Source organism: Salvia splendens, chromosome 10 (genome assembly GCF_004379255.2).
Source record: "Salvia splendens isolate huo1 chromosome 10, SspV2, whole genome shotgun sequence".
In the NCBI taxonomy this organism is placed as follows: domain Eukaryota; kingdom Viridiplantae; phylum Streptophyta; class Magnoliopsida; order Lamiales; family Lamiaceae; genus Salvia; species Salvia splendens.
The window spans coordinates 5,095,833-5,123,419 of NC_056041.1; the positions used below are offsets into that span (position 1 = coordinate 5,095,833).

Genomic DNA, 27,587 nt, shown 5'->3' on the forward strand with positions numbered 1-27,587 from the left:
ACCTTGTCAACTATTTAGTTAGGTCATAATAATGACGAATTGAGGCATAAAAGGGTAATTTGGGTACTAAAAAATAATTTAAACCGACGTTCCGTTTTTAAACGCGGAAATCATGGGATCATTACTCCCCACGCCATTAACCTGATTGTTCGGTTCTCGCTCCATTGAATTCATCTCTCCCCCCAACATATCTACTCCACCCCAAAAAACCCTAGTCCATAAATCAGCAACTACTTCTGGGCATACGAATCGGCAAAACAATAGAAAGCTCCAACCACTTCTCATTTCGATCGAAGATTAATCGGATACTTCACATAAAGCGACCACCCACAAGAAGCGTTCCCGCCCAAAAAATCTATCCCGATTCCAGCAAGCGATGAACAAGAAGAGCCAACAGTCAACTACGACAATGGTTAATACTCGAGCATCTGGATCTTCAACTAATGACGGAAAAGGTTAGATGTTTGTAGTATCCCATGACCTACATCCCACAAACTAATTCAAAACTATAATGTCGTTTATTTTGTTCACCTAGTGTATCATAGGACAAACACTAAAAACAAGCCATCGCGGATCCCTAAAGCTCGGACGTGTAAATTGCTTTCTCCTTCTAGTTTTTTTAAGGAGGTACTACTGTTTCGATTTTGGAAGCTAGTATGTAATTGTGAATTTTTTTTCATAAGCAAAAGGCCATTCTGCATCCAAACCAACAACTGAAGCAAGCGATGCTATGCATGACATAAATTCCACATGCGTCAGATGAAAAGGCGGCTGGAAACGATGACCCAAAACAAGGTTAATGTGTTATTTTTTAGGTTATTATTATGTAGTACTAGGTTATTATGGTTTTCTACACTGAAACAATGAATTTTGTCTACAAATTGAGTTCAACTTAGGATCACATACTCGGACTGTCGTAGTGGATGTTTCATAGGCTGTTAAAGGTTAATGTGCTAAGCTACACAAATAATGAATGAGGTCATAGCTTTGACTGTTTTGTATCATAGTTCTGAAACATTGATTGTTGCAATTTTGTTTTTTAAAAATTGGAATGAACAGAGCTTAGTGTTATGGATTGTTTGAGGTTATTCCACAACATTTTTACTTTTTTTAAGTCATTGTTAGTTTATGTTTACATAATTTTAGGGAATGCTTAATATCATAACATAAAAAAACATATTAAGAATGACCTTTGTGTTGTCTAAACAGGCCGTATGCAATTTAAAAGTCTGGATTTGAAAAATACGGATGTCATTATTAGATCATTTTAGGTCATGCTTTCTATTATGCCCTAAAAAGAATAAGAATGACTTCATTTATCTATACAGGTACTGTGGTAGAGAATGTTGATGCAGCTGAATTACAAGAACTCGAAGGTCGACATTGAAAAAATGATAGCAAACTACATATCTTAAGCAATTGTTATGTCATAAATCAAAAGACTGAAACTTTGTTTCATTTTTTATAGTTTACCACTGTTTTAAATTAAGGATGTTTGAACAGTTCAGCTTTACATATTTGGATGGTGTTTTAGAAATGACATTTAATGTTATTGTTTCTTCAATTTATATATGAATACGGGTCATTTTTTTAGTGTCAAACAAGCTCCTTTTTATGTCATACTCTATGTGTGTTATGGTCATGTTAGCAAAAAAAAAAGAGAAACGTAAAAATAGTCAAACATGCCATATTTGTGTGAATTACTCCATAATGTCATACTGTTGCCAGTTTGTGTCATACTAATTAAATTTTCGAGTCATTACAGAATACATAGGTATACCAGGAAAACGGTATTCGAATCCGTCAATGTGAGTACCCCCATAATCAATTTAAGTCATAGAAAACACAGCTTAGGGTCATCATGAGAATAACAAGACATTAAATGTTAAAACAAATACCAAATCCGTACATGAAAATAGTAGCATAGAAAATGAGCTGAGGTGAGTTAAACTTGAAAAGACATAGTATTTACACTTTGTGTCATACTAAATATATATTTGGGTCATTTCAAAATATGCATGTTCATGTCATAATATATGCACGTAAGAGTCATTATGAGCATAATCAGGCAAAAAAATAATAGTATCTGAGAATTCATATATTGGGTCATAATAAATGAATATTTGGGTCATAGCATCGTATGGTTAATTTGTGTCATAATAAACCAACATTTGGGTCATTATATAACGCTAATGAGTACCAGAATGCGTCATACAAATCTGATCGAAATGTTCGTATCAAACAAACTAAAGTAAAATACACGATTATTCTCATGTTTTTGACATATTAAAAAAACCCAATATTAATACGGCCGAAGAATACACAAACAATAACCCAAGCATCAACCATTCTTTGGGTCATACTAAACGAATATTTGGGTCATGTCAACTTATGGGTAAATTGGGTCATAATAATCCAATGTTCGAGTCATTACATAAAACTACCGAGTACCAAGATGCCTCATACAAATCTGAACGAACTGAGTAATTTCAAACAACCTGACGCAATTCCTTGAATCGCGGTGACCCCACTCCTGACATTTCTTGCATTGGCGCAAGGGCATGCTCTTAAGCTTCAAAGCCTTCTCCACTCTTGTGGGAACTCTACCCCACTCCTGACATTTCTTGCAACCATATACTGAGTGTAGAATGATAATAGGTCATAATAGGCTTATATCGTGGCATACATCTAATACAATTATCATATATGAAAATGTGTCATACTATACTCAAATCAAAGCATATTGGGAAAAACAGAAGAATAATATATTTGAGAAAATTCACACAAACGAAGACGACAACATAAACATATCAAAAAATATGAATAAAAAATATGACCATAACCTGTATTCCCAAAAACGTCACCGGAATATGATTGATAATAACAAAAAAATACCATATACTGGGTGTAGGATGATAATAATTCATAATAGGCTTACATAGTGGCATACAACTAACAAAATTATCATATATGAAAATGTGTCATACTATACACAAACAGAAGCATAGCGGACAAAACGCTCAAATAATATATTTGCAAAGATACACGCAAACGGCGACGGAGAAATAAACAGATTGAAAATGTGAATCGGAGCATAGCAAACAAATGAAAATAAAAACAATGACCATAACATGTATTCCCAATAACGTCATCGGAGTATGATTGATTAGCTACATGCGAAGTAGGAAGAGTTTCGGATTCCATTTTTAAAGTTTGGAAACTGCAAACTATGATTAAATATAATCGAAAATTGAAAAGATTAAACTGCAACGCAAATGGAGTTGTGATCTTCAAAAGACGATGATATATATTTGACACGTGAAAATAATAATCTGGAAGAATTAGACTGCAAATCTTGGGTAACAATGGCTACAAAAGATGAATCACGAAGAAGATGCAGTTGATAAAGGTAAAACCACAATTGACGTGTATGCTTTGATAGAGATAAATTAAATTGCTAGATTATAGGAGATCAATTAACCAACAAAAAATAGATAATTACTTCATTAACCTTTCCGTATTTTAAATGATTCAAATAATAATAAAAATCTAATTACATAAACCGTAAGATCTTATTAAATCAAGATGATATCAGACAATCCAAAGGCTGAAAAACGGCCTGCATTTCTTTGCTTAAGGCCATACTTGTTTTGATCAAAAGCCTATATATATATATATAGGGTAGTGATCTATGGCAAACACCCCTTAACCAAATAACTAGAGAACAAATAATAGCCACAAGATCAAAAAAATCAAGGGCTAGTATTAATACATGTAATTTTCGAATTTAAGGAGAAATTAGTTCCCTCAATCACAAATTTACTCCACAATAACAAGGCGGGGGTATAATGGTCATTGCATAGCCAAAATTCTTCTTCGTTAACCGCTCCGAATCCTCTTAGGGTTGACTGCTTTTTCTATCACCAAAACTGGTCTGCGATTTCAAAATCGGAATCGGGCGCGGCAGAGTCGTTTTGAAGGAAGAAAGAGATCTCCCGCCGCCTGTGTTGATCGGAGATTGCAGGGCGTTTGAAGGGCAGCGGCATGGTGGTTGCAGAAAGTTTTACAGAAGAAAATTAGATTGATCCTCTCCCTCTGCACATTTGATTATGCACTCTGTTGAAATCAGTCGATGATAGCTTGAGAAGCAACATAGTGGCAGTGTTTGTATAGTTAAAACAAGTTTGTTGATTAGTTTGTTATGAGAGCTGGAGCTGATCCCATGTGATGAGTCACTACTAATAATAGCAGTAGACTAATAAGTGTTGCATTCAAGGATAAGACAATTGCACGTCGTTGGTGCACTCAGCTAGAGTTTTTTTATATTTTATTCACAGAGAGAAGACGACCTACTCATTTTGTGGAAGAACTCGAAATGAAGAAGAAATTTGGAGCTGATGTTAGTAACCAAGGAGGATAGCTGGTTAATTGTTGTTGTTATAAAAATGTTAGTCACTAGTTAATTTATTGAATTTAATATCTTTCTAGAAAGTGTGTTATTTTTTCAATCTTAATTTAATTCTACGTATATCTTTAATTACTCTAATGATGTGATTTTTTGCTATTTTATTAATAACAGTGAAGTAAAATCATTTTAATAGTGATGTGTTTTGTAAATAAGAGTAAAGTAAAATTATGCTATGAGTGATGTGTTTTGTAAACAAGAGTGAAGTAAAATCATGCTAAGAGTGATGTGTTTTGTAAACAAGAGTGAAGTAAAATCATGCCAAGAGTGATGTATTTTGTAAACAAGAGTGAAGTAAAATCACGCCAAGAGTGATGTGTTTTGTAAACAAGAGTGAAGTAAAATCATGCAAAGAGTGATGTGTTTTGTAAACAAGAGTGAAGTAAAATCATGCTAAGAGTGATGTGTTTTGTGAACAAGAGTGAAGTAAAATCATGCTAAGAGTGATGTGTTTTGTGAACAAGAGTGAAGTAAAATCATAATAAGAGTGATGTGTTTTGTGAATAAGAGTGAAGTAAAATCATAATAAGAGTGATGTGTTTTGTAAATCATAGAATATGAACTTGGTTAAATATGAAGAGAATGACATGCAGACATTAATCAACTAATCAATGATTAAGCAAATGTTTTTCCACCACGTCACCACACGACTTAAGAGCATCTCCAATAAGCACGGACGTCAAATAGCCATCAAATAGCCTTCACACTGCCACATCATCAGCACTACAATTCTCCTGCCACATCAGCTTGCCACATCAACTGGACATCAAATAGCCCTCACATAGCCTTCACACTACCTATCCACATCACTAATAACAATTATATAATTTAATTTACACTTGTATCAACATACGGAATTTAATTTACGAGACAAATACGGAAAATTCGAATAATAATATTAAAATTTAAAAAGTACATTAATTTTTTAAAAAAGTACAATAATATAAAAAAAGTACAAAAATTAAAAAGTACATTAATTTAAAAAAGTAAAACAAAATCACTCATCGCCGCCGTCCTCGTCTCCGTCGTCGCCCAGCGCTTCTTCACTGTCGTCGCCGCCGCCTCCGTCGCCACCTACGCCGCGGCTATTCCCGCCGGTGTCGGGGGCGTCTGAGACCCTACACCGGGAGGCGGGGGAGTCTGAGACCATCCCCCGGGATTAACTGGAGTACCTTCGTAGTTGTTCTCCATTGCTCGTTATTGATCTTGTACAGAAAGTAAGGTAGAGAGAGAGTACTCGTTAAAACAAGTGGTGCGAATGAAAATGAGGTTCAACGCGCGTATATATAGTGTTTTCGAAAACAAAAAAAAAAATTTAAATCCGACGCCGGTTTGGCGCCGATCCGGGACGCACAATGGCGCCCGTGAGGATCGGCGTCGGAACCGGCGTCAGCGCGGGAATCGGCATGGCGACGCCGATTTTGACGCCGATTTCACCCACGCCGGTTCCAATGGTTCGGCGTCAAACCGGCGTGGGCGAAAAATCGGCGTCGCGGTGGTGACGCCGGTTATTGGAGATGCTCTAAATCTTGCTTGGGAATATATATAAAATATCATATTTTAAATTATGCTGGTTGTATATAAATAATATATTATGAGACACGAGTCCACCACACGTGTCTATACAACTCGGTCACGACCAATAATTTATACTACTAGCTAGTAGTACTGTATATATTTATATATTTGTCGAAAGAGGGAGAGTTTGGAGATTCTAAAGTTCGCTACCATCTTCCTCATCTTCCTCGTCATCATCGCCTGCATCATCTACCTCACAATCTTCAACTCAAGGACCCCTCCCTCACCGTCAACGCCGTCACTCTCCCCGCATTCTCCCTTTACCTTCTCCCAGTACGCCACCGTCGTCAGTGCGTCAGTGCGCGGTGTTGGTAGGGTGGAGGCGGATGATGAGTTCGGCGGCGGAGCCTACATCGTCGCCGCCTTCATCGGTGAAGAACAGCGAGTCGCAAGAGGAGAAAGCCGAGAAAGGTGGCGTTGTGGTTTCGAGCTATTGGGGAATTTCTAGATCTAAGATTACGAGGGAGATTTGGAAGGAGATTTGAAAATCTGGAAGGAAATGAAACGTGATTTTGAATTTGTAATTTCCAAAAATACCCTTAGCCTATTTTAGATTATTAAAATAAATAATATTTGTTCCATTAAGATGTGTGGCTGAGATTTGTTCTCTAGTTATACACTTAAGATTAGTTATATCTTGATCACTAACCTATATATATATATATATATATATGGATGTATTCATTTCCTTTTCCTATATTTCCTCCTTTTTCCTTCTTAATATCAGCCATTAGATTAGAGAAATGGACGGTCAAGATCAACTTTGGGTAATTAATCTCGTGTTGCATTATTTGTCTTATTTTGTGCATTATGAGGGTACAATAGTAATCTAATAATGGCTGGAAACCGCTACGAATAATGCACCACATGGTCACGAGTAATGCATATAATTGCCTATATAATGCACAATATGTGAACTGCAATGCATACGAATAAGATGTACCATGTTATGATGTTTGGACACACGTTTCTTGTTTCCCCTAAGGGTTTAATAAGCTTAGGGGCTAGGGTATAGTACGTAGACACGTATGTAATCTTCACATGGTAACGAGTAATGGATATAATTGACTATATAATGCACAATTTGTGAACTGCAATGCATACGAACAAGATGTGTTGTGTTATGATGTTTGACACACGTTTCTTGTTTCCCCTAAGAGTTTAATAAGCTTAGGGGCTAGGGTATAGTACGTACGCATTAATAACAAATTATAAAACGATACGAATAATTCACCAAATTGTCAGGAGTAATGGATGTTATTAACTATATAATGCACAATATGTGAACTGCAATGCATACGAATAAGATGTACCATGTTATGATGTTTGACACACGTTTCTTGTTTCCCCTAAGGGTTTAATAAGCTTAGGGGCTAGGGTATAGTACGTAGACAATAATTTGCTTTTCAATAATTTGTTGTTGGAGTAATAGAAGGTCATATTGTGATTTTGCTTTTCAATAATTTGTTTTGGAGTGATGAGCAGCGATCGATCAGTCAAAGACAATTAAAGGTTTGGAGGTAGAGTATGTTGATATATCAGCATTACCATTGTTGAACACGGATCTTGAGGTGAATGGAACGTATCCGCCTGCTGTGGAGGTTTTCAGGGAGAAGATTGCTGCTGCTGATGGTCTACTCTTTGCTTCACCTGAGTACAACTACTCAGTCACTGGTATTCTACTCTTCTTCCTCTCACGTATTATCTTCGAGTTTATCAGAATTTTGTAAATAGTGTGTTTACATCTTTCATTCGGATTTGTATGCTTTTGTGCTTTCCTCTTTGAGTCTAGAGTTCAAATAAGCTCATGATGTTATATCATCCGCATTTCTCTGCTCACGAAGCACGATGAGTTTAGCATGATTTCCTTGTTTTTCTTTATAAAATTGATGCAAGGTCATGATGAGGACTAATTCATGTCTTCCTTGGGGAGAAATTAAAATTAAAATGCAGAAAAAGATAGCAGCGTTTGCAGAAAAATAGAAGGATGAGTTTGGGGAACTTTTCTGTGATTGCATTGCTGAAGAAGTCCCTTTACATAAAACAGTCCCATCTTTACATACAGTTGGAAGCAAAAAAGATGCAAAAATGAAAAACTAAATCCTAGTTGGCTAAAAGAATGAGCAACTATATAAAGAATTGTATTGGGATTACACATTTCCTTAGTTTGATCAAATCTGTAGGAGTTTCTTGAATGGTCTAGCTACCCGTCATGGAACTCGAATCATGATATAGAATATATACACTAGTAAAATTTGAAATATAATGAAGAAGAAGGCCTCAAGTGATTTTTTCACAGTTGCACGTGTTGGATCCATGCTTTGATTGTTCTTGTGCTTCTGTAATTACCTGCATTTTGTTTCTGATTGTCCTAGCACCTCTAAAAAATGCGATTCTCGTCCCCCAAATGTGTTGGCTGACAATTGTGAGCGGCGGGGGAGGTTTTGGTCGATGGCTATCTCAATATCATCTTCGTCAGATATGCATTTACGTTGATGTTCACTTCATCAACAAACCCGAGTTCTCCCTGAATGTGTTTGCGCCTCCTGCTAAATTTGATAGCGATGGCAACTTGCACGATGATGCAACCAAGGAAAGGCTGAAAGCGGTTCTCTTATCCTTATATGCATTCACTCTCCGTCTTCAGAGTAAGTCTGCATAGTCTCTCACTGGACATCTTGTGCTAGCATAGCACCTTAAGATATTTGCATTTTGTGTTGTTTTCATTTCGCCTTTAATGTCATTCAAATGTTGTCCAAGTCATTGTTATTCCTCAATGGCAACATTGAATGTAGAACATTGTTGTGTGTCATTGTTTGGAGCAAAATAATACTAGTAGGTCATTTTCCGACATGCACATCACATCTCAACTCAGCCTTTGTAATGAAAATTTGATGGTAAAAAATAAAACTTGCTGCCAATTGAAAGGATTAGGTTATACTCCATAGATAAGTTCAAAATATTGAATAGTAAGTTGAAAAGATAAGTTGGAAAATAAGTTGAAAAGGTTAAGATATAAATCAACTAATCAATAATTACATGTGATTAATTTCTTTTATTAGTATGCAACGTGCATGGTCATAAATCATAATAGAGATTACATACAATAAGAACAAAAAATAAATTGTGACTATAATGTATTTTAATATTTCTAATACTTTAGATGACAAAAGTGCACTATATCCATTTTGAAGGTCTGGTCCCATATATCTTTATTTAATTTGCAAAATTGATTGATATATACGATTGCGTGTTGTGTTACCACACTTTGATAAGATATCATAAACATTGCTTTCGGTTGCAATATGGAGAAAAAGAAGAAAAAGAAAAGCAACCAATGATATAAAAATTTGATTCTTGATAACTAGAGAAATAAGATATCATTCATCTAAAAAAAACACCTAATCTCAGCTACTCTATCCATAAATATAATAAATAAATACTACATACTAAGCAACATTCCTCTACAAGGTTCTATAAACATATGATACAAGACTTTTAATAACAACACTAAAAAATTTAATTCCACATCAATTCATCAAAGCTTCCAAGAACATCAAGCTGCAAAGGGTCACAAAACGAGTTGGACGAAAATGCCCCTTGGAGTTGCTCACTCATTTGTGAAGTGAACACACTAATGTCCATCTGCCCTTGAAATGAGTCGGAGCTAGTAGGGGTATCTTCGGTAGATACCGACAAATTAGTCCGGTATTGGTCGTCGCTCGTCTCCTTCGCTAGAGATTGATCGTCACAATCAATCTCGTGATAGAAGTCTTTGGCTAGATAATCTGAGTTGTCGTCCATGTACTGCGACACGTCGGAATTTTTACCCGTGAGTTCTTGCACGAGTGACCTAAATCTCGAAGCGCTCGTCTTGACCTTCATGGGGCTAGAAATGTACACCACTTTGAGTGGATCACTCTTCTTTCTCTTGCCTTTGTAGCTTTTTTTTATACTCTTCACCAATCTTGGATCACCGCCGTTCATTTCTTATAGGGGGATTAAATTTTTGGGACTAGTTTAATTTGATGATGTTGGGATAAAGATTTTATTAAGCGTTATGTGGGATTAATGGATGGTGTATATATAGGTATGTAGCTATGTGTGGATGTGAAAAAGGCAAACCACAAAAAGGGTGTTTCTTGGAAGGTGAGATGAAGAAAGTGGGAAATAAAATTGGATTGACTAGGAGATAAGAAAGTTGGAGGAAAAAGGGCATACAATAGAAGTTTCTGTATGTATATGTATTTTATTTGATTTCATATATAAGTGAATTGATAAATATCTATCATACTAATTGTAGTGATATAAATTTACAAACTTGTCAGATTTTGCATTTAGTAATTCACAAGATCTCAGTAGTAAACTAGCCTTATTTTTTGTAACGAATTATAATCACATTTTTTTATGTAAATAAATGTTATTTTTTGTAAATAATTCTTAACCACAAATATAGAACTCTTTACCTCCCTAAAAAATACTCGTAGAAACTTTTGAAATGTCACGATTTTAATGAAAAATCGGTAAAGTAAGAAAAATATGTTAGTAAAAGGGAAATAGTATATTTTATTCATGCGAATTAAGAACCAAACAACACTTCAAGCCAAAAATAGCTAATTTTATTTTGCAAAATGGATATCTTACCGCATTACTTTGAATCAATTTTTTAAGCTTTTAACATTGAAAGGGCAAAATGGAAAAGATAATTCTCACGTGCACAGTCTTAGGTGACTATGAAAAATTTAATGGATCTGTTGTATACACGTGAGGTGATATAATTGGTAGGATAGGATAGATAAGTCTTTGGATATATATGTGCAAAATACAAGGTATGTGGAATTTAAAATTGATTATTTAATGTATTCTTTTCCTTATATTATTAACTCGTCAATAGAAAATGAACATGTAAGGAAAGTTGCCGTTTGTTATTGTGGAAAATCTAGATGGCTTCTTTGATTGAAAAAAGATGTTTGATTCGTGATTATTAATATGCACCTTGACTAAATTTACAATATTTTGGGTCTAGCATTTTATCTCATCCAATTTTTAAATTAATACTCTGACCAATTGTTTACTAAATAAAGTGATCACGATGGATATATTTAGTTTAAAATTTTGAATATATTCTAACTAGACATTGATAATTAGTTATTAGCATGTAATGACCTATTTTTGGAAGTTCATTTTGACTTTTAAAAATTGACAATTATATGACATTAATTTTTAATTTGTTTGAATTGCATCACGAGGTTAATTTCCTCTTCATTAAAGCTAATATCTCCTGAATTACAAGGTATGATCGTGGCATAAATCTTAATCCTAGGATCGAGCCTCATTAGAAAACTGGCAAAATCCAATTGGAAACACACCAATTGAAAAATGAGAATAATGTTTTAACAAGCCGAAATAATTATATAATTAGACTAAAGCGATGCCTAAGACATGAGTTATATCTACATCTAAACTCATGTTATATGTAAAATTTTCAATCTTATTAGATATTTATATTTTTTAGATATATGTATGAAATTATTAATGCTATCTTGTGAATTTTGATTCATAAAACGTCCCACATAAATAAATTGAACGATGGGCTGTTTTTCCAAATCACCTTCTCTTGAGGCTATTTCATAATACTAATCATGTACGTATGAATAAAAAGTACTCCGTATTATTTACTGAAAAATAAAATTTTTTCTAGATGACGTTGCTCAATTTAACTTTCTGCTAATTACTTCAAAAAGAGAGAAGTAGGGTCAATTCATTTAGTCAAATAATGAGGTAATGCGTGACGCAGTTTAATGAGGTGACATCTATGGACTTTGTGTGCCATTGTAATTCTAGATAATGTACAAAGATTTTCTTGTAAAAGCAGAATTTAAGAAAATAATCATATTATTGAATTAAGTAAAGAAAACAATATAAAAAATAATAAAATAAAAAATAAAGTAAGAGAGAAAAAATATGTTATTTTTTCCCAAAAATCAGAATCGATCATTTATAATAGGACAAGTGGACAACCAACAAATAAATCAATAATTTATACTTCCTTTGTCCGGGAATAGGAGTCCCGTTTTTCTATTTTTGTCCGTCAATGAATAGGAGTCCCGGTTCACTTTTTCCATAAATGGTAATAGGATCTCACCTTCAACTAACTCATTTCACTCACATTAAATTTAAAACTAATACTAGTATATATATGTGGGACTTCTATTCCACTAATTTTTTTTCACCAACTTTTCTTAATACTCCCTCTATCCGCGAATAGGAGCCTCGTTTTTTCATTTTAGTCCGTCCTCGAATAGGAGTCCCGGTTCACTTTTACCATAAATAGTAATAGAGTCACACCTTCAACTAACTCATGTCACTCACATTTAATTTAAAACTAATATATACAAGTGAGACTCATATTCCACTAATTTTTTTTCCATCCACTTTTCTTAACATATCTTAAAACCCGTGCAGCCAAAAAATGAGACTCCTAATGGCGGACGGAGGGAGTATTTCTTAAAACCCGTGACGCCAAGGAATGAGACTCCTAACGGCGGACGGAGAGAGTAATAGACAAAGGGAGTAGCAATTAAGTGGGTAATATGATTGAAGGTTTGAGTCATCATAATTATGGGTGACTATTCAATTTTTTGACCATTTTTTTGCCTAGATCAAATCCAACTAAACCGAAAAACTTAAATTTTATGAAAATTAAAACGAAAACCGAATCATAAAAGCATCTCCAATAGCGGCTAGCCGATTTGCGTCGCTAGCCGAACTATTGCGAGCGGCCAGCGCCAAATCGGCGAAGGAATCGGCGAGCGCACGCCGGTCAGAGGGCGCTGGCCGATGCACTGGCCGCCATTGTGGCGTGCCGATCGGCGAGCATATGGGCGGGGGGTACTACAACATGTACCCTTGGCAGCAGATGGGTGGGATGTCGGGGGTGCCGCAGATGACCCCGCAGATAATGCATCAGATGATGGGGATGCTTGCCTCGATGCAGTCGGGGATTGTGGGGCAGCCGGGGATGGGGGGCAGCCGGGGATGGGGGGCAACCGGGGATGGGGGGTCGTCGGGGGGAGGGGGGACGTGGTCTACCGTCCCACTTTTGATTTTTTGACGGCTTCTTCGCACACATCGACCCCAGTGGAGACGCAGTACACTGGGGTCGAGACTTTCTCCTTAGAGGAGTTGGGGATAGACCTCGAGGAGGCGGACACTCCCGTTCCAGCAGGGCGGAGTCTGGCCCCGTCGAAGAAGAAGAAGAAGGCGGGGAAGAGCAAGGTCGTCGGCGAGTCGTCGCAGCCGGCTTGTGAGGACACCCCCACCCGGAGGAAGTGGACGGAGGATGAGTACCTCGCCCTGGCCAAGGGGTGGCTGACGATCCGCTGGTTGCGCGAACAACCAGCGGATCGTCAACATGTGGTCCAAGATTAGAGCATAATATATAAAGAACTGCCCGCATGGAAAGGTCTATAGCGGGGAGGAGTGCCGGAAGGGGTGGGAACGCATCAGGGCCGCGGTCGGCCGATTTTCGGGGTTGTACGCCAACGCCCTCCGCATGCAGTCGGGTGGGCAGACGGTGGAGGACTGCCGGAGGGAAGCGGAGAGGAAGTTCTCCATGCCGAGACAGTATAAGGACTTAATGTTCTGGAAGTGCTATGAACTCCTGAAGGATTCCGAGAAGTTCCGGGTGGGGGTCGACGTTGGGTGGCCGAAGAAGCAGAAGCTTAACTATTCCGGCGATTACAGCGGCAGCAGCGGCGGATCCCACGACCTCCCCCCCGGATGCTGAGGAGTCTCCGTCCCCTCCATCATTTGCTCGTCGCCGTCGCCCGGTTGGCCAAAAGCGGGCGCAACGGGCAGCGAGGGGATCCTCTCCCCTATCGCCCCAGGAGGTCATCTCGGCACACCCCCTCCACGCGCGTACACCTTATTCTCCCGTCAAAAAATGGAGGAACGGGTGTACAAGGTCTTCCAAGAGTGGAGGGCCGCAACTGACCCCATGGAGAAGAGCTTTCTTCAATCGATGCTCGAGAACATGCGGGTGGATTTGGATGCCACGAGGGCACTGATTGGGGGCTCAAAAGCGAGCAGCCGGCGGGCGGGCAGCCATTGCCGAGCGAGACGCAGGCAATGCCGGGATGGGGGGCTATGCCGCAGATGATGCAGCATATGATGGGGATGCTTGCCTCGATGCAGTCGGGGATGGGGGGCAGTCGGGGATGGGGGGGGTCGCCGGGGGGGACGCGGTCTACCGTCCCACTTTGGATTTTTCGACGGCTTTGTCGCACACGTCGACCCCAGTGGAGACGCAATACACTGGGGTCGAGACTTTCTCCTTAGAGGAGTTGGGGATAGGCCTCGAGGAGGCGGACACTCCCGTCGTTCCAGCAGGGCAGAGTCGGGCCCCGTTGAAGAAGAAGAAGGCGGGGAAGAGCAAGGTCTTCGACGAGTCGTCGCAGCCGGCTGATAAGGACACCCCCACCTGGAGGAAGTGGACGGAGGATGAGTACCTCGCCCTGGCTAAGGCGTGGTTGACGATTTGCGACGATCCGCTGGTTGAAAACAACCAGCTGATCGTCAACATGTGGTCCAAGATTAGGGCCGAATACATCAACAACTGCCCGCATGGAAAGGTCTACAGAGGGGAGGAGTGCCGGAAGGGGTGGGAACGCATCAGGGCCGCGGTCGGCCGATTTTCGGGGTTGTACGCCAACGCCCTCTGCATGCAGACGAGTGGGCAGACTGAGGAAGACTGTCGGAGGGAAGCGGAGAGGAAGTTCCCCGTGCCGGGGAAGTATAAGGACTTCACGTTCTGAAACTGCTATCAAATCCCGAAGGAGTCCGAGAAGTTCTGGGCTGGGGTCGACGCTGGGTGGCCGAAGAAGCAGAAGCTTAACTATTCCGGCAATTACAGCGGCAGCAGCGGCGGATCCCACGACCTCCCCCCGGATGCTGAGGAGTCTCCGTCCCCTCCATCCTTTGCTCCTCGCCGTCGCCCGGTTGGCCAAAAGCGGGCGCAACGGGCAGCGAGGGGATCCTCTCCCCTATCGCCCCAGGAGGTCATCTCGGCACCCCCCCTCCACGCGCGTACACCTTATTCTCCCGTCAAAAAACGGAGGAACGGATGTACAAGGTCTTCCAAGAGTGGAGTGCTGCAACTGACCACATGGAGAAGAGCTTTCTTCAATCGATGCTCGAGAACATGCGGGTGGATTTGGATGCCACGAGGGCACTGATTGGGGGCTCAGACGCGGGCTCAGATACCCCGGGTGGCGGCGGCGAGGACGAGGAGTAGAGAGCGGCGAGGCTCGTGTGTGGAAGCCCATTTTTTTTTAAATCATGTATTTTTTTTATCTATGTACCTCTTTTTTTTAATGAAATGAATGAATTTTTCCGCATATGTCTCGTAATTTTAATTTTGTAATTTATCGTAAATTTAATTCGTAAAATATAGTTGTTTTTGAATTATTTTTATTGCGGCTAGCCTGTGGCTAGCCTATTGCTTGTCCAGTTGCTTGTCCAGATGATGTGGCAGGTGGATTTTTAGTCCTGATGACGTGGCAGGGAGAGAGAGTGGCTAGCCGGTGGCTAGCCTATTGCTTGTCCGCCACCATTGGAGATGCTCTCTACTGCCTATATAGCTAGCGGACCAGTCGATCTACATTTTAAGGATTTTGAATAAATTTTCAAATGGGCTTAGGCCCGAACCTATTTAATCATTGCTGACCGGTCCGATCTAGTATATTTTAAGAATTTTGAAAAAATTTTCAAATGGGCCTAGGCCTTAACCTATTTAATCACTCTCATTAACTCGCCTGAACCTTAAAATTAGGGTTTAGGGTTTAACAAAATTTGAACCTTGAATTCTCTCTCTGAGCATGTCAATGGCGACGAACCAGGTAGAAGGAAATGGCAAACTAAACGACGAGCTAGTGAACTCGAAACGGCACTGCACCGACTCCGAAGATGACGAAGAAGAGTTGGAGGATGAGACTTGGGAGGATTGGAAAGACGAAGACGATGATGCAGAGGAGGATTGTTCAAACCTGCTCTGTCTCTTCTGCGACTCACTTTACAGTTCGTGCAGTTCGCTGTTTGAGCACTGCGCGTCGGCGCACTCGTTTGATTTTTACGAAATTAAGAGAGCTCATAAGTTGGATTTCTACAAGTGTTTTATGCTCATCAATTACGTCAGGTCCCAGGTAGCAACCGCAAATTAAAGACCATTTTGTGCTTTAGTTCATTGATATTGTGATTTATTTGATTTGATTTGGATTTTAATTTGGGATTGAGTGTTATGGTGGTGCTATCAACTATGGTAGGGTAAGCAATGTGTTTTATCTTGTTTGAAAATGTTTTACCTATCGATTTTCGCTTTACATATCAAGCTAGTACGAAACAGAACACTACCAGTTTCACACAGACGCCATTTTTAGGTCATATGCATTTACCTACTATGAATGACAATGCTACTTAGGGTTAACTGATTTGGAATAGCCTTTATTGAGATGTTTTGATAAATATCTCATGATCATGAGCTACTATTTGGGTTGATTTATAGTATGTATTTTGGTTAAGATGCATGTTTAGATAAGTTGGGTGCATATCTGTACTAAGATATTTCCTTTTCTTCTCTTTATCAGGTAGCAGCTAACAAATCTTGGAGTTGGGAGACAGCAGTTAGTTTTGATGGGAACAGGTTTCCATGGGATGATGATAAGTATCTCAGTCCCTTTCTACAAGATGACCCCCTGCTATACAGTTTTGATGAAGATGTTGATGTAGACGAGGAGTGTGAAAATGTGGTTGCTGATAAAAACGAGATAGATTCATATTTATCTCAATTTGAGCGAATTGATATTCATGAGGATTTTTCTGATAGAGGAGCATCTGAGCTTCATGGGGGAGATGCAGTTGAATCATCTTCTCATAAAGACGTGACTGCTGCAAAGCCTTTTAAAAGCCTAGTGGTGGATGATACTAGCAATGGAGATGATGGGGCTCTGTCCAACGGTAATGGGAAAAGCAAGATGGGCACTGATCCTTTGTCAGAGATTGTAGTAGCAAAAGAGATCACGGACATCAATAAAAATTATTTTGGCTCATACAGTTCATATGGCATTCATAAGGAAATGATCAGTGATAAGGTACCATAAAATCTGAAAGATTTCATTCAGGAATAAGCATATTCATTTATTTAAGATTTGATAATTTTGTTGAAATTTAAAGGGTCTGTGCAGGTAAGAACTGATGCTTATAGACAAGCTCTTGTGGAAAACCCTTCTCTTCTTAAAGACGCAGTTGTTATGGATGTTGGTTGTGGGACAGGCATTCTGAGGTTAGAAAGTTATGCTTAATCCAATACTCCCTATTTGACCTAAATTCTTCAATTATTTAATTGTGTTCAGAACCTAGATGGCTTGATTTCTTCTGAGATTGATTGCTTCCTTTCTCCTTTTGGTACACTAAGATAATATATAATGAGAATGCATTATAAGTTCTATGGACTGTTTGAATGATATGCATATATCTAAATCTATGGCATGTATTAGTATTATGCTGGCTTCTAACATCTGGACTTCAACTGCGTACTGGAAGCAGATAATTATATGGAATGAATTCTGCAAATATAACAAAACAATAATAGTAAGTTAAATTTTAAAAATTAAATAAAAAAAAGGAGAGAACGAAATAGAGAGATAAAAGAAACATGTTTGCTTAAAATAAGGCTGTGTTATGGCGCTCTTAACATCTTATATTTATCCTTGACTGTACCAAGAAGAACGATATAAAGTTAGCAATGCAATCTGATTACTTAACCTATGCTAAACGCACTACTTTCGAAATGGAATGGAGGCTTGCCTCTATAATAACCAATGTTATAGTTGAGATTCTTCTCTATAGTAACCAATGTTACAGTTTCAATCTTTTGCAATCAACTTAATCTAACCCCAGTTTGCATACCTGTGTGACTCAATCTTTAGTTTGGTGTTCCATCAGTTGATATATTTTGTTTCATGGGATTTTGAATGTTCTCATTCATGTATCACAAAGCATCACTGATTTTCTAGAGTTCCTTTTAGCAGAAATTATGTGCTTTTGTTTATGTTTATTTTTTTATTATTATTTTTTTATTATTATTTTTTTGTTTCTGAGTTTTGCTTCGTCCTTTTTTAACCTACACTCTATTCCTCTCTGTGGTAGCCTATTTGCAGCCCAAGCTGGAGCTTCGAGGGTTATTGCAGTTGAAGCTAGTGAGAAGATGGCTGCAGTGGCTTGCCAGGTTTACTTTTCCTTTGATTTATTATGAATGTCCTTTGTGACAGTTAAAATAGTTAACATCTGGTAATGTGTTGTTTTTAGATTTCTTATAATTTAAGTTTGTGCAGATTGCAGGAGATAATAATCTTCTGCCAAATGGAAGATCTGGTGATGGCAGTCAACAAAATGGATCTATTGAGGTGGTTCAAGGCATGGTTGAAGAGCTTGATAGTGTCACGCACATCCCACCTCAAAGTGTTGATGTGTTAGTGAGTGAATGGATGGGCTATTGCCTCCTTTATGAATCAATGCTTGCCTCTGTACTCTTTGCAAGGGATAAGTGGTTGAAGCCTGGAGGTGCTATCCTTCCTGACACGGCTACTATGGTGAGTATGCTGTCCCCACTTCTCTACTTAGCCCTCGTTCAATTTTGGTTGCTTCTATACTTAGATGTTGTCCTTTTACTTTAGAGCTGATAACAATTTTCTCCACCATTACACATTCAGTTTTTAGCTGGATTTGGAAGAGAAGCTACTAGTCTCCCATTCTGGGATAATGTGTACGGCTTCAATATGTCTCATATTGGCCGTGAGGTTGCTGAGCATGCTGCCCGATTTCCCATTGTTGACGTCATTGACAGTTCTCATATTGTTACGGACACAAAAGTTCTTCAGGTTAGTGTATCTTCTTTTATGTGTTAGCAGAGCAAAACCAACAATTTACCCCTTACAGGATTAAGTTGTGAAGCTATAATCCTTACTAAGTTCCAAGATGTTCATCCTTTCCTCATGGCAAATAAATCTTGCTGTGTTATGGTCATGAGCCTTGTCATTTTCTATTATGGCCATTAATTTTGGCAGTCTTAAGCTTACATAAATATATCTATTTTCAGAGGTTTGACCTGGTGACTATGCAACCAAGGCATATGGATTTTACTGCCATTGTTGAACTGGAACCAAAGTTGTCGCCTCAATCAAACAACCCTCCAGACACTAAATCAGAAACCACTTGGTGTTACGGAGTTGTACTGTGGTTCGACACTGCATTCTCTGAGAGGTTTTGTCGTGACAAGCCTGTCAATCTTTCAACATCTCCCTATGGTCCGAGCACCCATTGGTCACAGACAATCCTCACATTTCGAGAACCAATCGCAATGGCCTCCTCAAACCTTGCTGGTGAGAAACTTGCACCAGTTGGTACCGAGGAATGTCCTGCTGCAAGGATACAAGCCCGGGTAAGTGTCGCCCGATCTGTTAAACATCGCAGCATTGACATTTCGATGGAACTTACTGGAGTCGACCATGGTGGTAGAAAACGCAACTGGCCTGCGCAAATCTTCCTTATAAACTAAGGGCCTGTTCACTATGTTAGTGGTGGGTTAGAGGTGGGTTCTCACGAAATTGAAAATGTGTTTGCTGGGCCCACACAATTCACAAATTAAATGGGTGTTCAGTGACTACGAATTGGGCTTCAGTTTTGAGGAAGTGGATTTTGCAATTTTTTTTAAGCTGCCTTTTTAAAGTGTTGTGACAGGTTTGCCCCTAACGTGATTTCAAATTAGGAGTGAAAAACAAGAACCTCAGGGGCACATTTGACTTTTTCCATCTAATTCTTGACGTGGTTTACGATGCTGCTTCAATTAGCACCCTTTTGTCAATAAATGAAACTGCCTTATTTATAGCTGCAACAGTGCGGGCCTTACTAAATTGTAGGGCCATCCTCATTTATATGAAGCATAGTGAACACCAGTTTATGACCAGAAATGAAGCAAAAACTGGCTATATCTAATGTAGTGAACAGGCCCTAATTGTATTATTTATTTCGAGAATTGATTGTTTCTTTGTACTATGAAATTAAAAAATTCTCAAATTTTCTTAATATAAGATCAAAGCATTTGGTTGGCGAAGCTTTTTCACCTTGTTGTTTATGTGAATTGGACTTTCTGATGATTTGTCACATTATTTGCATCTATGAGGATCAATATAATCAACTTTATTACATTTTGATAAAAATCAAACGATGTTGACTTTTACGCGTATAATTGTAATTTAAGTAAATAACTAATATCCAAATTTATGTTTTTAACCAAATAATTTTACCTTTTAATTTGGCACACGATTTTGATTTCTTCCCTAGTTTATTTTAGTAGAAAAATCAGTTAACTGAACTATTAATTCACGTGCAGACAATTTTTGGTTGAAAAAATCGTGACAACGCAACATTACACATTGAATGAGTGCTGATAGGTATTATTTCAAACATATAAAACTTCAAAAAACAAATACTAATACGCCTATATTAACTTTTCTTCCAAGAAAAGTCTATTTTGAATGTTTCCAAAAGGTTCTAAACATTTTTTAATCGGAATGTAATTATTATGTAACTCTCAAAGATTTTATTTAATACAGATATTTGAAAAGAAAATCTTTTACAAATATTTAAAAAAAAAAAACAATCAATCTATTAAGAAAGTAAATTGAATGCAGTTGGACTTTATAATAACATTTACTTCTTACATAATGAAATATCCAAAAGAAATAGAAAGGAATCTCCAGAAGTTTATGGAATAAGTAGAAATAACTGTACAGTTGATGAAAAGAAAAGAAATTCGAGAACTGGATTACAAAATAAAACACGCAACCATCTCAGATTCGGAGCTCAATCTCACTTTCTCTCACAATTGAGGTATGGAAATTGATTATTTAGTCTTCTTAAGCAAAAATGTAGTCAAACAGTTTCAAATCGAGGACTGTTAGCGTCTCTTGCGTTGTTGATCTGCCTAAATTTTTTTATCTGAGCTTCTTTTTCTTCAGCTTTCACCATTTTTTAGTACGCAAGCTCAATTTTGGTAGTAGATTTTTTATGAGTATATCTTTTTGCTTGTGTGTTGTGATTTTAACACTTTTTTATGGGAGTTTGTTTTCTCTTTTTTTTTGTGCTCTTTTATGATATTTGTAATTTGGTTGACTGCTCTGTGGAGTTAGTTCACAATTTGGTATGGTACTAAATTTGTTACGCTGATAGAATGAATATTTCTGGCTGATTAATCATGGAAAATTGTGTTTTTTGGTTTATATGGTGTTTCAATGCGATGTTTATTTGTTGATTAGGTTGTGATGTTGATGGATTGAGTGCTCATATTGGTTAGTATTCTTGGAAAAGGATTGAATTTGGATATAAAGTGATAGATTTGATCGTATATTGTCTATAGCAATGGCCTGGCTTAGAGTGGGGTCCAGTGTTGCGAAGCATGCCATTCAGAGAACTTTAGCGCATAGTTGTTCGTATGCAACGCGGACGAGGACCCTGTCTGCTGGAAACAGATATTTGCATTCAACTGTTTTTAGGTCAAAGGCACAATCTGCACCTGTTCCTCGTCCAGTTCCACTCTCCAGGCTGACTGACAGCTTCTTGGATGGGACGAGCAGTGTGTATCTGGAAGAGCTCCAGAGGGCTTGGGAGCAGGATCCTAATAGTGTTGATGAATCGTGGGACAATTTCTTCAGGAATTTTGTTGGGCAAGCTGCCAGTTCACCTGGGATTTCAGGGCAAACCATTCAAGAGAGTATGCGACTGTTATTGCTCGTGAGAGCATACCAGGTTTATGGTCACACAAAAGCCAAGTTGGATCCGTTAGGTTTGGAAGAGAGGGATGTTACCGATGACCTCGATCCAGCCCTTTACGGTTTCTCAGAAGCTGATCTTGATAGAGAGTTCTTCATTGGTGTATGGCATATGTCTGGATTCTTGTCTGAGAACCGCCCGGTGCAAACTCTGAGGGCGATATTGAAAAGACTTGAACAGGCTTATTGTGGAAACATAGGCTACGAGTACATGCACATTGCTGATAGAGAAAAATGTAACTGGCTGAGAGACAAGATTGAGACTCCAACACCAACTCAGTATAGTCGCCAGCGGCGTGAGGTGATCCTTGACCGGCTTATTTGGAGTACTCAATTTGAGAACTTCTTAGCCGCGAAGTGGACTGCAGCCAAGAGGTTCGGGCTTGAAGGTTGTGAGACGTTGATTCCTGGCATGAAGGAAATGTTTGATAGGTCGGCAGATCTTGGAGTGAAGAGCATCGTCATTGGAATGTCGCACAGAGGGAGATTGAATGTTCTGGGCAATGTTGTGCGGAAACCTCTTCGGCAGATCTTCAGTGAATTTAGTGGTGGTACGAAACCTGTGGATGAGGTTGGTCTTTACACTGGAACAGGTGATGTTAAATATCATTTGGGAACTTCTTATGACCGACCAACAAGGGGAGGCAAGAGAATTCACTTGTCACTGGTTGCAAATCCTAGTCACTTGGAAGCTGTGGATCCTGTAGTGGTTGGAAAAACTAGAGCCAAACAGTATTACTCTAATGATGTTGACAGAACAAAAAACATGGGCATTCTGATACACGGAGATGGTAGTTTTGCTGGACAGGGTGTTGTCTATGAAACTTTGCATCTTAGTGCTCTTCCAAACTACACTACTGGCGGCACCATTCATATTGTTGTGAACAATCAAGTGGCATTCACTACTGACCCAAGATCAGGAAGATCTTCTCAGTATTGTACAGATGTTGCGAAAGCTCTGAGTGCTCCAATTTTCCATGTCAACGGTGATGATGTGGAAGCAGTTGTCCATGTCTGTGAACTTGCAGCAGAGTGGCGTCAAAAATTCCATACAGATGTTGTTGTTGACATCGTGTGCTATCGTCGATTTGGCCACAATGAAATTGATGAACCATCATTCACTCAACCGAAGATGTATAAGGTCCATTTTGTCTATCCTCTTTTCATTTTTTTTCTGTGAAATCAAGATCTGCTTTTCTCACCATTTCTTCTCAATTTGCTCAAACCTTTGTTATTATTCCTTCTTGATACTCAATATGTATGTGTAAGCCTGTAAGGTCCTTGCTGTTATTTCTTTTTCTACTTCTCTGTGATATTAAGACCTGCTTCTACTGTCTCTTTTCTACTTGTTATGAGCTTTGTTATCTTTCCTTCTTTTAATACCCAGTATTCATTTTTCCATTCATTCACAGTAGAAGCTTCTGATTATTGTACTTTTATGATATGTATAGGTCATCCGGAATCATCCTTCCGCACTTCAGATTTACCAAAACAAACTTCTAGAATCGGGTCAAGCTACAAAAGAGGATATTGATAAAATAAACACCAAAGTCCTTTCGATTCTAAACGAAGAATTTATGGCCAGCAAAGACTACGTGCCTGTGAAAAGGGACTGGCTTTCAGCGTACTGGGGTGGTTTCAAATCTCCTGAACAGCTCTCTCGCATTCGTAATACTGGGTAAGTTTCACCAAATAGAGGTCCTCTGATAACATTGTTTGTTGCTTGTCTCAATTCCGGTTGCTGAAATGATTTATTTGCAGAGTAAAACCTGAGATTTTGAAAAATGTTGGCAAAGCCATTACAACTCTCCCAGAAACTTTTAAACCCCACCGAGCAGTGAAGAGGATCTTTGAAGACCGAGCAAAGATGATTGAAACAGGTGAGGGCATTGACTGGGCAATGGGAGAAGCACTTGCTTTTGCAACCTTGTTGGTCGAGGGAAATCATGTCAGGTTGAGTGGGCAGGATGTGGAGCGAGGTACTTTCAGCCACAGGCATTTTGTTTTACACGATCAAGAAACAGGGGAAAAATACTGCCCCTTAGATCATGTTATGATAAACCAAAATGAAGAGACGTTTACTGTTAGCAACAGGTATTTTATTTCCCTATTTCCGCTCCACACACATGTGCTAAAAAGATACTTTGTCCTTAAACTTTATCTCCACACTGAAATTATGGTGTATTTTATTCACTAGTTGAAAAGTTTTTACATGTAATGGTGCAAAGAAAGAGTGTTCATACGTGATTCATGTGCACTCTGTCAATTACTGTGATTTTAAATATTTAGAAAGTCACAAGGCACCATATGTGCTGTGCTTTTTATTTGATATACATAAAATAGCTTGGTCCTTTCAGGAATTTCAAATTCTTAGGCAATTGTTCATGAGAATGAGAAGATGCTGATGTTTACTCTTTATCCTTGCCTATTCTCAGCTCTCTTTCGGAGTTTGGAGTTTTAGGTTTCGAACTAGGTTATTCCATGGAAAATCCCAATTCACTGGTACTCTGGGAAGCCCAGTTTGGTGACTTTGCCAATGGGGCTCAGGTGATATTTGACCAATTTATTAGCAGTGGGGAGGCGAAATGGTTGCGTCAAACTGGATTAGTTGTCCTGCTACCTCATGGATATGATGGTCAAGGTCCTGAACACTCAAGTGCTCGTTTGGAGCGTTTACTTCAGGTATCTCTTTATGATCCTTCTACTCTCTTTATAACTTTTCTTGTATTATTTGTCTTGGTTTTTCCTATTTCTATTGTTGGCTGTCGAGCTGTCTGAATGATGCATCCTAAAATTATATTGAGAAAGACTAATAAAGACAGCTCTGAACAAAACTACAAAAGTATATTCCACTGTATCAAGGTCAAACGGCTGACTGTTTTCCTGGGGAAAACACAGAACCTACTATGTTTTCTAGGCACTGGAAGAGGGCAAATTCTTGAGGCACTGGCTTTATTGAACCATGCACATTTACCACAGTTGAGCACAAAGTTTAAGTTGTAGTACCAACAAAATTTGATGGATTTCCATGCTTTTCGTAGTGCTTATACATTGGTTGAAATCAATATTTCTATGAAATTTTAATCACATGTGATTTTACTGCAGCACTTAGAGGAAGTTTGGTTAAGGTTATTATAAGAGCTTATAAGTTTCAACTATTTGTTACATGTTCTTAGAACTTACAGTTGTTAGACCATATTTTTGTTTGATTGTTTTGATAATTGAGCTTATAAGTTTTTAATGAGAGTTTACAATCTTAAAATAATAAGGGGGTTCATCAAAATGATATATTTTTTGGTACTTGCCTTTTTGAAAAGAGCTCAGAAGCTTCTGTCATCTTATTTTCAGAGCTAATAATATCCACTGTAAAAGATCTTGTATGCTCTAAACCATCACATATGGTCTTTTTAAGAGCTTGTAAGCCTAGCGAAACATTCTCTGAGGCCCTCTTCTGAAATTTTGCTGTCACTTACAGAACATTGTATCAGTTCATCCCTTCTTTTATACGATACCCATTTAGCTTCATATTTGATATGCATGATATTTTTGTTTCTTGAACTGAAAAGCTGATTTTCCTGTTACAATACAGATGAGTGATGAACATCCCTATGTTATCCCCGAGATGGACCCTACCCTTAGAAAACAAATTCAGGAGTGCAATTGGCAGGTGGTTAATGTTACTACTCCTGCAAATTATTTCCACGTTTTGCGTCGCCAAGTAAGTGTTTTTAACTCACTATATCTCTAAGATTGTGCAGCTGCGTCTAGTTTCTCACCTGTTGCTTATTTGTTTCAGATTCATAGGGAATTCCGTAAACCTCTCATTGTGATGTCCCCTAAGAATTTACTTCGTCACAAGGAATGCAAATCAAATTTATCTGAGTTCGATGATGTTAAAGGACACCCAGGTTTTGACAAGCAAGGAACAAGATTTAAACGTCTCATAAAGGACCAAAATGATCACTCAGATCTTGAAGAGGGTATTAGACGTTTGGTTCTTTGCTCTGGAAAGGTACGAGATATTCTTCTTTCTGAATTTTCCTAACCCCCACAAAGAAAAAGGAATAAGTATGTTGTCATAGTAAAAGCTTGAGAGTATGATTTTACAACGTAGTGTATGGTATATATTTGCAGATTTATTATGAGCTTGACGAAGAGAGGAAAAAAGTGAACGGAAGAGATGTCGCGATTTGTAGGGTTGAGCAACTTTGCCCCTTCCCGTTTGATCTCATCCAGCGTGAACTGAAACGATACCCAAGTAAGTCTACAAAACTCGCAAATATACAATAAATGTGGTTTAATCAAATAACTGTACATGAAGTATTGCCTATCCACTTTGACAAAGACAAATTACAAATTAAGACTTTTTATTTAATATTTAAAATCTTAATCATGTTTTGTGTCCCAAACTTTCAGCATTCTTTCCAACATACCTCCTCTTCAAAGTCCTTCGAATCGACTTACAGGAAATTTGATTTATATCTTGTTTGACGTAACCTGGCGATATAACGATGAGCCACCTCATCAGATTTTTGGGTGGATTATAGTTTAATTGAGATAAATTTTGTTTGTTGGGTTAATTATGGTTTTTGTCCCCAACCTTTTAGTTAAGGAAAACATGAAAGTTGGGCACATTACACATGATTAACCCCTCACCCCAAATTCTATCCTAATTGAACTGTAAATCTGTAATTCACCTTAAAATTTGGCTGAGTTGACTAGTTGTGCCTTTGCCGAACTTCGTTATACAAGACACAAATCAAACTTTTTGCTAAGTTGAGAGTTTTTAAGAGAAAACATAGTACATTTTTCCTGAAAAATGCTGGAAGTTGGGGATACAAAATCTATGTTGAGGTTGTGGACTCCAGACAGATTATTTGAATCATCATCACCATCTAAAGTGACTGCTTGGTCTGTGTGATTGTTCAGATGCCGAGATCGTGTGGTGCCAGGAAGAGCCCATGAACATGGGAGCGTACAGCCACATCTTGCCGCGTCTTGGAACTGCGATGAAAGCTCTTGGTAGAGGTACTGTGGATGACGTCAAGTACGCTGGCCGAGGTCCGTCTGCGGCGACTGCTACCGGCTTTTACCAAGTTCACATTAAGGAGCAGACTGAACTTGTCCAGAAAGCCTTGCAGCCTCATCCAATTACTTAGGTACAAATAACACCTTCTAGATCGAACCAACGTGTGTTTTCGCCATTTTTTGCCTTCCTCGAAACCGTGAAGCGGCCATGATTTTAGGCTGTTTCTGTATTTGTGAATAAAATTTGTCGCTGAACTCATTCAAGCGTCCTAAAATGAGGAGTATACATTTTTTGAGGTATTGCCCAAATGAAATTGTGGACAGTTTGGTAATAATTCCTTATTATTAGTAATACAACATGATAATATCAATCTTTCAAAGTTCTATTTTTTATGTTTTTCCTTTATTTTAGTTGTTATAACTTCACTGTCCTGTGTCAAGAACATTTATGTCTGATTTGTTTTCAACAAAGATGTATCGATGAGTTATTTCAATGGTGTTAGTTTTACTTTTTGGTACTGTGTTGAAAGAAACATAAAAAAAATACTTATCATTCACCGTTTAGCTCACAATGTCTTCTAAATCTCATATTATAGCTATAAACGGTACAAATATTTGCAGCTATACTATTA

General features: G+C 38.4%; 4 protein-coding genes across 5 annotated transcripts; 3 read left to right on the forward strand and 1 right to left on the reverse strand.

Moving 5' to 3' along the window:
- The first annotated feature begins 409 nt into the window (after positions 1-409).
- On the forward strand, positions 410-8,896 carry LOC121751839 (NADPH:quinone oxidoreductase-like). Its single transcript, XM_042146634.1, has 3 exons — positions 410-455; positions 7,529-7,717; positions 8,419-8,896. The coding sequence occupies exons 1-3, from the start codon at positions 410-412 to the stop codon at positions 8,703-8,705; spliced, it is 522 nt and encodes a 173-aa protein (XP_042002568.1). The 3' UTR covers positions 8,706-8,896.
- A 483-nt stretch (positions 8,897-9,379) lies between these two features.
- LOC121751121 (sigma factor binding protein 2, chloroplastic-like) lies at positions 9,380-10,186 on the reverse strand. The gene has a single exon (XM_042145835.1). The coding sequence runs from the start codon at positions 10,028-10,030 to the stop codon at positions 9,563-9,565; it is 468 nt and encodes a 155-aa protein (XP_042001769.1). The 5' UTR covers positions 10,031-10,186; the 3' UTR covers positions 9,380-9,562.
- A 5,702-nt stretch (positions 10,187-15,888) lies between these two features.
- Positions 15,889-20,210, forward strand: LOC121750794 (probable protein arginine N-methyltransferase 3). Its single transcript, XM_042145407.1, has 7 exons — positions 15,889-16,245; positions 16,687-17,190; positions 17,284-17,381; positions 18,248-18,326; positions 18,433-18,690; positions 18,811-18,978; positions 19,197-20,210. Exons 1-7 carry the CDS (start codon positions 15,922-15,924, stop codon positions 19,653-19,655), a joined length of 1,890 nt encoding a protein of 629 aa, XP_042001341.1. The 5' UTR covers positions 15,889-15,921; the 3' UTR covers positions 19,656-20,210.
- Positions 20,211-20,835: 625 nt separating this feature from the next.
- On the forward strand, positions 20,836-27,335 carry LOC121751986 (2-oxoglutarate dehydrogenase, mitochondrial-like). Of its 2 annotated transcripts, none has more exons than XM_042146832.1 (9): positions 20,836-20,989; positions 21,516-23,068; positions 23,379-23,605; positions 23,689-24,021; positions 24,363-24,609; positions 25,517-25,645; positions 25,724-25,939; positions 26,062-26,185; positions 26,857-27,335. In XM_042146832.1, exons 2-9 carry the CDS (start codon positions 21,518-21,520, stop codon positions 27,084-27,086), a joined length of 3,057 nt encoding a protein of 1,018 aa, XP_042002766.1. In that variant the 5' UTR covers positions 20,836-20,989; positions 21,516-21,517; the 3' UTR covers positions 27,087-27,335. The 2 variants fall into 2 exon arrangements, with proteins under 2 accessions (XP_042002766.1, XP_042002765.1); XM_042146831.1 differs by having other exon boundaries at positions 20,838-20,989; positions 21,415-23,068.
- The last annotated feature ends 252 nt before the right edge of the window (positions 27,336-27,587 follow it).

Coding starts and splice junctions, on each gene's coding strand:
- LOC121751121 (XM_042145835.1), bottom strand. CDS start 10,030: ATGAACGGCGGTGATCCAAGATTGGTGAAGAGTATAAAAAAAAGCTAC.
- LOC121751839 (XM_042146634.1), top strand. CDS start 410: ATGGTTAATACTCGAGCATCTGGATCTTCAACTAATGACGGAAAAG. Junction 456..7,528: donor TTCAACTAATGACGGAAAAG/GTTAGATGTTTG, acceptor AGTGATGAGCAG/CGATCGATCAGTCAAAGACA. Junction 7,718..8,418: donor GTACAACTACTCAGTCACTG/GTATTCTACTCT, acceptor TGATTGTCCTAG/CACCTCTAAAAAATGCGATT.
- LOC121750794 (XM_042145407.1), top strand. CDS start 15,922: ATGTCAATGGCGACGAACCAGGTAGAAGGAAATGGCAAACTAAACGAC. Junction 17,191..17,283: donor AGGAAATGATCAGTGATAAG/GTACCATAAAAT, acceptor GGGTCTGTGCAG/GTAAGAACTGATGCTTATAG. Junction 18,691..18,810: donor TTCCTGACACGGCTACTATG/GTGAGTATGCTG, acceptor TTACACATTCAG/TTTTTAGCTGGATTTGGAAG.
- LOC121751986 (XM_042146832.1), top strand. CDS start 21,518: ATGGCCTGGCTTAGAGTGGGGTCCAGTGTTGCGAAGCATGCCATTCAG. Junction 23,069..23,378: donor CTCAACCGAAGATGTATAAG/GTCCATTTTGTC, acceptor TGATATGTATAG/GTCATCCGGAATCATCCTTC. Junction 24,610..25,516: donor GTTTGGAGCGTTTACTTCAG/GTATCTCTTTAT, acceptor GTTACAATACAG/ATGAGTGATGAACATCCCTA.